The sequence below is a fragment of the Microplitis demolitor genome, chromosome 1 (genome assembly GCF_026212275.2).
Source record: "Microplitis demolitor isolate Queensland-Clemson2020A chromosome 1, iyMicDemo2.1a, whole genome shotgun sequence".
NCBI classification, from domain to species: domain Eukaryota; kingdom Metazoa; phylum Arthropoda; class Insecta; order Hymenoptera; family Braconidae; genus Microplitis; species Microplitis demolitor.
The window spans coordinates 16,421,032-16,431,465 of record NC_068545.1 but is presented as its reverse complement, the minus strand read 5'-3'; the positions used below and the strand labels follow the sequence as shown (position 1 = coordinate 16,431,465).

At 35.6% G+C, this 10,434-nt stretch overlaps 1 protein-coding gene across 1 annotated transcript; it reads right to left on the bottom strand.

Annotated features, from left to right (window-relative positions):
- Window positions 1–6,971: 6,971 nt before the first annotated feature.
- On the bottom strand, window positions 6,972–8,645 carry LOC103580638 (golgin subfamily A member 6-like protein 22). Its single transcript, XM_008562469.3, has one exon. It carries the CDS (start codon window positions 8,643–8,645, stop codon window positions 6,972–6,974), a length of 1,674 nt encoding a protein of 557 aa, XP_008560691.3.
- Between the last annotated feature and the right edge of the window lie 1,789 nt (window positions 8,646–10,434).

The window sequence follows — 10,434 nt, the reverse complement described above, 5'->3', positions numbered from 1 at the left end:
AACTAATGAATGACCAACTTTTCCACGATCAACTCGTGTTATCAGGGATAATATACCAACTTCTTAGCAACTTGGCAGCAACTTCATACTGTGAAACTGTTGGCGACAAGTTGTTCAGCAATTTACTGCCGCAATCTGTCGCCAAGTTTCTGAGCAACTTGTAGGCAACAATTACACGAGCTGAAAGTTGTCGATAAGTTTCTTGAAAGTTGCCGTCAACTTATAGAAATGCCAGCTTTTGCGGCCAACTTGGTGACAGGTTGCGGCAGTAGGTTGTCAACAAGTGACGGCCAACTTGGCTATCAGGGACTACTGAGCAAGTTCTGCAGTGAAACACTTATGGCTAACTTAATGACAAGTTTCTGGTAAGCCTCGGTTGGATAACACGTGCAAATTGATGCAAATCTACTGCCGCACAGTAAAAAACAAATCGTCAAAGTATAAAAAAAAGCGTATGTTGAAATTCTGAGTCTTCAATTTTCAACACTTTTGTGAGTCAATTTAACATACAATATTTATCCTATTTCAACTGTCAGAATCGATTAATTTTTTAACACACAAAAATGTTAGTTTATAAGAAAGTAATACTTTTTATATGTTACTGTCAAATCAACACACAAAATATGTTAAAAATAATCTCGACCGAAACAAAAGAATTCTAGGATAATTTTAAGTAAAAAGTTAAAACTATTGCCTCGGTTATTTTTCGAGGGGGGGGGGGGGGCACGACGTGCTACCCATCGTGTATCCACACTATTATGATGATCGGCTGGCATTTTTTATTATTTATTTCATTTTATAATTTTATTAGATTAATTTTAAGAACATTTTAAGAAAATAATAATAAATGATTGTATGTATATATATTGAACAATACATAATATTATTATTTTTCCTAATATTATCGTTATTTTTAATATTTCACTGCTGAAGAATTAATTATCTACAGTTATTTCATTGATTTTATCTTTACATTAAATAATGTAAAAAATACTTTTGAGAAATGTCCGAATAACACAAAAGCGTATGTCAAATTCAACACTCTTCAAGTGTTGCAAATAACATATGAGTGTGTTAAAACAGAAGGTTACGTTTTCGAGAATTTTGACACTCATGACGTGTTACTTTTAACATACACGAGTGTAACTCTTTCAAAACAAACAACGTACGTTGAAATAACATATAAATAAGTGTCAATCGATCGTTTTACACACGAACGTGTCAATTTTGACGAATCCTTTTTTACTGTGCGTCATCTGAATGTAATTTGACAAAAAAACTAGCCGTCAATTTGAAGTAAAACTTTCAACCAACTTAACGTCATTCTCTGACAGTAACACTTGTAGTCAAATTTTGAAGTCAAGTTACAGACAATTTACTGTCAACTTGAAGGTAACTGCTTGCTTAAACTTGAATTTAATTTGACTTCAAGTGTTACTGTCAGATAATAACGTTAAGTTGATCGAAAGTTTCACTTCAAATTGTCGGCAAGTTTTTCTGTCAAATTACAATCAGATGACGGCAGTTGATTTGCACCAGCTTGCACGCAAGTATTATCCAGCCAAGGCTTCCCAGAAACTTGTCCTTAAGTTAGTCGGAAATGTTTCACTGCAGAACTCGCTGAGCAAATTAGCAATCACCTACTGCTGCAACCCAGGAAACCGGAGCGTTTCAGTTCAGAAATTGAAATGAAACTTTTGACATCTCGATGATGTACAGTATCTATGAAAAATTTCAGTTCAACTTTTCAGTTGTCTTATACGTAAAATAACATATAAATTTGACTTAAAATTAAAGCTGCTATTTTACATCAAGTTTATATGTATTTTTACGTGTGGGAGAGAGCAAAAATTTGAAATGAAATTTTTTATATGTACTAGAAGTCATCTAAATGCCAAATGTTTCATATCAGTTTTTGAGTTAAAATGTTGATCATCTACAGAGTTGTAATCGAAGTCAGATTTTTCTTCTTTCATTTTTGATCTCACGTTATACGTGAAATATCTGCTATAATTTGACTGTTGGTTGAGCTTAACTGGCTATTTGGGAACTTATCGCCAAATGTTAAACGCAAAAATTGTGGCATTTCCATAAATTGACAACAATTAGACACAAATTTTCTGAGGAAGTTATTAGCAAAAGTAATCATTCCATTAGATGATGGAAAGCTGCCATCTATTTTCCTAGAAAGTTGGCGACAAGTTGCGGCAGTAAATTGTTACCTCTAAACATCAATGCATTTCACCGCGTGCTCATAATAGCCCTGATTAAAAAAAACGATTTGGAATTATTAGAAATTCAAAACGATTCAATTTTATTACTATATAGATATACATTCCCTATTGAGTGAATCGTTTTCTTTAATCAGGGAATAAATAAATTTATGTTGTCATATATATGGAGGAAGACCGGACACGACGGACCTCCTCAATAACTTGCCAAAAAATTTTGTTTTTATAATCGTAATATTTTCATGAGTTTGATATTTACCAAGTTTTAAAGCAATACGAGATACTCAGGGCATGATGGAGCCCTAACAAATTTTTAGGAAAAAAAAAATATTTATTTTCCAGTCTAGATACATGAGTTTGATTAAACTTACAAATTTCTTTTTTAGTAAAAAATATGTTTTGGTTAAAAAAAAAAATTATTAAAATAATTAAAATCAGTAACAATCTAAAAGACGACCAACGCCACAATGTAGACAGTATAAAAGTTGACATGAAGTAATTAATTTATTTTTGTCATTTACATTCTAGCTACAATAAAAATTATCATTACTGAATGTTTGTTAGGTGGTAACGAGTGTTTTTTTATACAAGATTTCATCAATTACGACCTAAAAATAGTTAATTATTAAATTAAATCATGAACTCAGAACTCTCTGCTACTATCATGGCGGTATTATAAAATTTAAACCGCCGGCCGGCGATAGATCGCAACCGGCAACGGACACATGTGAAGTTAAGGCCAAGAGTTTTCTCGTTATGCGTAAAATGCTAGAAGTCTGCCGCCTAATTGTTGGCATTCTCACTCGTTACCAAACCTCTTCAAAATAATTAGTTTACTAATTATACAACTCGTTAACATATATCTCATTATTTTAAATAAAATCGTGAACAAATTAGCCACATTCTGAAAAAATCAAGTGCTTGAATTAACTTGAGTTTGTAAATAAATGAAATTCACTGCCGGCTTGGTTGTCTTGTCATTGTACACTGTTCGTTGTCGTAATTTTAATACACATATAAAAGTTATTGAATGGCTGATTTTGTTTAAAATTAATATTTTAAAATATTAGAATTTTATGATCAATGAGCTGTAGTAATTTTATTTATTTAGTGAGTTAATAATAATAATAATAATAGGTTTTATTTGCACGACTTTTAGGTCTCATACAAAGTTTTGCACATGTTTTTCTTTAAATATATTTTTATTATATTTATTGCACTCTTTTAATATTTTTCCTTCCTTCATTTTGCGTCATCATGGTTGCCCTCTTGCCCCAATTTGTCTGACACTGCATTGTGCAGGATCTCTTCAATTTTTTTGAAGACCACACACAAATTTACATTGACCTCTCCCTTCAATGTTGCCACTAGTTTTTCCTCTGCCTCTGTCTCGTCCTGTGTTTGCTTCCACGTCACTAAATACTCTTTGTCTTTCTCACCCACCTTCTTGGCTATCTCATTGCATCTCAGTAGGTGCACTAGCGTTTCTTTTTCCTCACCACAGGTCCTGCATGTCCAGCACGCAAGGCCTTTCTTTCCCGCTCTTTCTATATTGCCACATCTTGCCCTCGCCCACACCTCTTTATCTTCTCCCTTGATCTTGTCTTTTTTCCAGTAGTGGTCTTTATCTACTTCTATTCTGATCTTTTTATATAGCTCGCTGTATGTTGATTTCTCAATCGCCTCCAAGTCCTCTTTTCTTGCTTTTTCCCTTAACTTTTCGATCCCCTTGTTTAGTTTCTCTTCAATCACTTCACTTTCTTCATTTCTGTATATCATCCCGACTGTCTCTTCGCATCCCATTTCTTTCAGGGTTTTTTTCACTGCTTTCCCCCACCTTGACGGATTCCCATTTAAAATTCCTCGCATTTCTTCCTTCACCACAATTCTTGGCCATCTTTCCTCATCCATTCCGATGCATTCTTTTAGGTATCTTATCGCTCTTTCTTTTATTATTACTTCCATGCTCTCTATCCCCAATTCGGCCCTCCAAATGTATCCTGGTGTGTTCCTTCTTACTCCTAGCGCCATTTTACACAACCTCCTCTGCACTCTTTCTATCTCCTCTGCCTTCTCCCATCCCCATACCTCCACCCCATACATTGCCACTGACCTCGCGACCGTATTCATCAAGTATATTCTTTCCTTCATGCAGTTCCTTCTGCTTCTTTTCATCACCCCCCAGGCAACATTTACTGCTTTTTGCGCCTTCTTAGCCATTTCTTTTCTCTGTTTTCCCAACCCGTTTCTAGTTGTGAACCAGAAACCTAGGTATTTGAAATCTTTTACCTCCTCTACTTCTTTTCCTTCGTATCTCCATTCTCTTTTCCCTTTTTTGATTCTTCCACCGTTCCTACACACTAAGATCTTGGTCTTCTTTACATTTACCTTCATTTTGTTTTCCTTCACGTATTTCTCTAGCTCCTTCAGCATTTTCTTGAAGTCCTCTTCGTTTTCCGCTATGTATGCTATATCGTCTGCAAACTTCATCACGTATATCCTTTGCTTTCCTATCATGGCACCCCCGATCTTTTTCCTCTCTAGTGTCTCCTCTATTTCATCTATGTCAATTCCGTACGCTGCTCCACTCATCGGGCATCCCTGCCTTACTCCTTTTTTCGTTTCAAACTTTTTTGTTATTTTTCTTTTTCCCATCTTTACTTTGCAATATGTTCGTCTATATGCTATTCTTATCATTCTGTGCATCTTTCCTTTTATTCCTTTCTTCCACGCCTTTATCTTCCATTTTACCCGCTTTACCGTGTCGAATGCTGCCTTGAAGTCTATGAATCCTATGTACAGCTTCCTTCCTTTCTTTTTTAGCTTGTTGTTAATTATACCATTCAGTACAAAGATGTGATCCCTCGTACCCCTTCTCTTCCTGAACCCCGCCTGGCTTTCTTTAAGTATCCTCTCTTTTTCAATCCAATTATTTAGTCTTTCCGTCATCAGTGTTGTCATTAGCTTGTAGCCCGTGTCTAATAGGGAAATTCCCCGATAGTTTTCAGGTTTCTCCTCGTCCCCCGCTTTGTATATTGGTATTATTAGTGCTGTGTCCCATCCTTCCTGTAAGTATCCTTCTTCCCACATTTTGTTTACCCCCTCTCTTATCCATGGTACCGCTTCAGCTGTAATGTTTTTCAGGAACTCAGCAGCTATTCCGTCCTCCCCAGGCGCTTTTTTGTTGCCGAGTTTCCTTATTGCCTCTTTTATCTCTTTCATACTGAATACTTCGTCTAGCTTCGGCTCAGTGGACTCTTCTTCCCCATTTACTCCATTCCAGGATGCTCTCTTTTCCTCTTCTTGTTCCTCGTACTCCGATTCCACTTCTCCATTCAGAAGCTCCTTAAAATGCTCCGTCCATTTTTCTTCTTTTATCTTATTGCACGTTTGACTTTTCTTTTTTCCTCTAAATCTGTTTACAGCTTCCCACCACTTTTGCATATCTTTTGCGTTGCTTATTTCATCACATATCCCTTGCAACCATTTTTCTTTGCTCTCTTTTATCACTTTTCTATAGTTTTTCCTACTTTCCATCAGTTTCTTTTTCTTCTCTTTATCGCTAGTGTCCTTCCTGAATTCTCTAAGCTTTTTCCATACCTCTTTTCTCTTTGCTTTGCAGTCCTCGTTGAACCATTTTTTTTTTCCCCTCTGTCTTGCTTGCTTTTATTTTTTATTGCCATTCCAGCTTTTTCTGCTCCACTTTTTATTATTTCAATTATATCCTCCCATTCCAGTACTTCTTTTTCTTGCAGCTTCTTTGTCAGAGCTTCCTGCGTTGCCTCGGTGTACTCTTGGCTTTTTTCTTTTTTCCATACTAGTCTTTTTTCGTGTCTCTCCTCAAGACTTTCTTCCTCTTCCTTTTCTTCTTCACTTTTCTCCACCTCTTCGTCTCCTATCTTGTATTTCGCGACTACAGGTAGGTGGTCCGATTCGATTTTCTCTTTCACTTCTATTTCCATCTTGTCATCCCCTCCTCTTTCGACTGTTATCACCAGGTCTAAGACTGACCCTAGGCATTCTTCATCTCCACCTACAAATGTTATCTCTCCTTCCTCATCATTTTTAGCCCTGCCGTTCCATATACATAATCCCAATTCGTCGCACATCTTTAATAGCTTTCGTCCCTCACTGTTTATCACCTTATCTTTAGATCTTCTCTTTCTTCTTTTGACACCATCCTCATCTTCCTCATTGTTCTCTTCACCGATTCTGGCGTTTAGATCTCCGATGATCATTATTTTTTCCCGTCTGTTCATGCATTCCTCAATCTGGTTCCTCAGCTCCATTTCTATCTTTTTCATCCCAACGTTGTTGTACACTGTGATAAGGCTCTCCCCTGCTTCCTGTCTGTTTTCTATTATCATACCGTATTCCCATTCTCTTGTGCTCCATTCCTTTTTTATTTCTTTCTTTATCCCTATCAGCTGTCCTCCTTTTGCTCTTCCTCTTTGTTTTTTTTTTTGCGCTTTTTGCCTTCCATTCAAATTTTTCACTTAGATTTCTTTGGGCTGCTTTTGTTTTTTCTTCCGTCACCCATGTCTCTACTAGGATCACTATATCGTTTTCTTCCATTAACTCCCTCGCTCGATCCACTTCATTCATCCCTGCTACGTTCCAAAACATTATTTTTCTCATCTTCCTCTTCTCTTGTTTTTCCCCTCCTTCATCTGCTGGCACTCTATCCTCCTTTCTTCTTTCACTACCCGCCCAGCTTTCTTTCTCCTCGTTTATTAATTTTCATCTTACCAACTCCCCTACCTTCTCATCCCAGCGCCACCATATTTCTCTTATCTTTATCTTTTTTCCCTCTATTTCTGTTTCTCCACCATTGCACTGCTCCCATTTTGCTTTTTTTCTTAGCCATCTTTCCACTTCAAGTTCTCTTCTTGTTTTTTCTTCGCTTATCCATATCCCTGACCCTTTCATAATTTTTTTCCTTTCTAGCATGTTTTCTTTTTCCTCGCGCGTCGCATTTTCTATTATCATTTGTCTTCCTTTTTGTGTTATTATTTTTTTTGTCTCTAATCGGAACTTCAGTCTTCTTTCTATTGTCTTTATCACATCCTCTACTCTATTATATTTATCTTTTTCATAGCTTATATGTATATTTAGTCTTATTTTCTTCCTTTCTTCCCATTCTTTTTTTCGCTCTTCCTCATTCAATTTCTTTGGTTTTTCTTTTCTTATTTTATCTTCTTCCTCTCTCCTCCATTCTCTCGTCTTCCCTGCCTGCTGATCGTGCATCCTCCTTGTCTCTTTTATGAATTTCTCAATTTCTGCTTCACTTTTTTTCCTCGGATCAGCTCTTCGTTCTCTTTTTCTTTCTTTTTTCTCTGTATTGATTGCACTCGTTTGACTTATTACGTCCTCATCGCTTGCGTTCATGTTTTGGGCCTCTTTCTCCTTTTGTGCGTGCCCTTTTTTCTTCTTACCTGTCCTCTTCTTCTTTTTTTTATTCCTGCCTTCATCGTCTTCACCATCGTATTCTGCGTCGGCTTCACTTATTCGCAGCTCGTCCTCGCTTATCAATTCCAGGCCGTCGCTCGTTTCTTCACTTTTATTTCCCTTGCTGCTCTTCGCTTTCATCCCTCCTATTTCTATCATCATTTCCCTTTTCATCTTCTCTAGCTGGTTTATCAGTTTGCTCTCTAACTCCCCGAGCCTTATTTTATTTGTATTGCAGCATTTACATGCGCATTCCCCCTCTCTCGTTTCTACTCCATTCTGTTTAGGGTTTATCTTATTCATTACCCACTGCTGTGCTGCGCTTTGTGCTGTCTTTTCTGCCTCTCTTAATTTGTCTCCGCTTATGTTTTGCTTGCTAACTATTTCCTGAGTCCCGCTTTCATTTATTTCCAGGTTCGCGCTACTATTTATATCCTGATTCACGCTATCTACTATTTCTTGTGTCCCGCTGATATTTGTCTCCTGGTTCCCGCTGCTCTGCTCCTTGTTCTCCTCGATCTCTGTGACGTCCATTGTATTTGTTACTCTGGTTGGCGATCTCTCAATTCTGTTTTTTGTCATGAAACCTTCCATTTCGTCTTGGTTATTTATGCTTTTTTGCTCCCCTGTTTTTATGACGTAGTCATCTAGGTTTTTCTTCTTTTTATTTTTCTCCGCAATTTCTTTTTCCCGGTTTTTTTTGTTGTTTTTGTTCTTGCTGCCAAACGGCCTCCCTCTCTTTTTCTTTTCTGTATTTCTCTTATTTTCTATCTTCTTTTCCATGTTCTCTTTGTCTGATTCTTCGTTACCTCTCTTGCCTTCTTCATCTGTTGTTCTTTCTCCCCTCTCCACATTTTTATCATCCGTGCTCTCGTAATCTTCAAGTTCTTCATCACAGGTGTCGCCTCCACCTTTTTCTTTATCTGATTCTCCCTCGCTTTGGGACCCCTTTCGATGTCTAACCATGATTTGCCCCTGCACTTTTCACTTCACTATTTTTTCACTTTCCACCACTCGTTTACCCTTTTCTGTTCTTTATTATCTTTTGCCCTTTTTTCACTTTGCTTTTTCCCTATTTCTTTTATTTTTTTCCCTTCTTATTATCACTTTATTTTTATTTTTTGCGCTTGTGCTGTCTCACTGCGTCCTTACTCTAACTAGCTCGCACGCCGTCATTTAGTGAGTTAATAATTAAAGGTTATTAATTTTGAGAGTGCTCGTGCTAGTCTAGCCAGCAGTTAAAATGGCGGCAAAAGTAAGTTGACTTTAAAATTCTTAAAAATGTACTTTAATTTTTTTCAATAAAAATAAATTTATTTAAATTCTTGATACGTTTTAAATGGTTAAATAGTAAATAATATAGTTTGGCGAAAATTATTATTTACTGTAAATGTCACGACCTAATTACTATTCTACATGTTAAAAAAATAAATTCCATTAAATCTTATATCATTTATCAATCTTTAGTTAATAAGTTTTGGTTGATAGTCAGGTTTTGAATCTTATTAACATCTCAGGAACAGAGAAAAATAGACGTAGGTATTAATTGAATAGGAAATTTAATTTCATAGAACTTTTAATTTTTCAAAATTAACATAAGATCTATTATTTACAAGTTTTTACTGTTTAAATAGTCAAGTATTTTTTTGTACCGTGATATTTTAGCGATATTTAAACTTCCCGCACATTTGCAAGCTACGCGCGCAGTTACAGTGCGATCCTGGTTAGAGGGTTCAAAAGGTGTTATGTCCTCAGCAAGTTTCCATCTCTAACGCACTTGCAGATTATTTAATAAATTAATTGTATAAACTCGAGTTAACAATTAGTAATTTATATCACATTAGCTTCATTAAGTCAAATAAAAAAAAACACATTGCGGTAATAATTTTGTTGAAACACCTGATAATTATCAAATAAAATTTATTTTTTAAATTCCGACTGCTTTCATCTATATAAAGATTGAAACGTTTTTTGCAGAACGAAAATATAAAAATTTATGTGATTCGACTGCTTAAGGAGTAGTTAATCACGTTTAGAGTGACCTTGGATTTCCGGCTCACATACCGGTATTTACATGGAGAAAATAATGGCTCGAAAACTATCAATTTTTATAATGCTGTTGACTAAACTTGAAACAGGAAGTGAAGCATCTAAAAAATTATTATGCTCTTATAAAAAATTATCATGCCGCATCACAACTATTTTAATGTATAAAATTAATTGTTATAAAAGCTTACACTCTAAAACCAAGTGTGTTACAAACGTATTATTTTAACACATATTAAATGTGTTCTATGTTTAAGGCCATAAGCGAAACTATAGTTTTTTGTAGTCATTTAAAACACGTTTCACGGTGTATTAAATATCTGTAGATTGCTTATGGCGTTTCAATGTTATTTGGTAAGTGTGTAAATTTTGACTACACACTTGGTTTTACAGTGTATCGATAAGTTTTTCGCGCGTAGTGAGTATTGTGATAGAGCATAATAATTTTTCGAATGAGTATAATAATTTTTTGGATGCTTCACTTTCTGTTTCAAGTTTGGTCGATAGCATAATAAAAATTGGTAGGTTTCAAGCCAACATTTTTCTCCGTGTGTATGTGAAACATTTCTGTAATCTAGTCATCAAATAAATTTTTTTACTTTTCAATTTTTTGTTTTTTTTTGTTGCGCGAAAAATGTTCTGATCTACAGGTTCATCTGCTCTCGAACCGAGTAATTTATTTTTTTGTTATTTTATTCTCTAACATTTA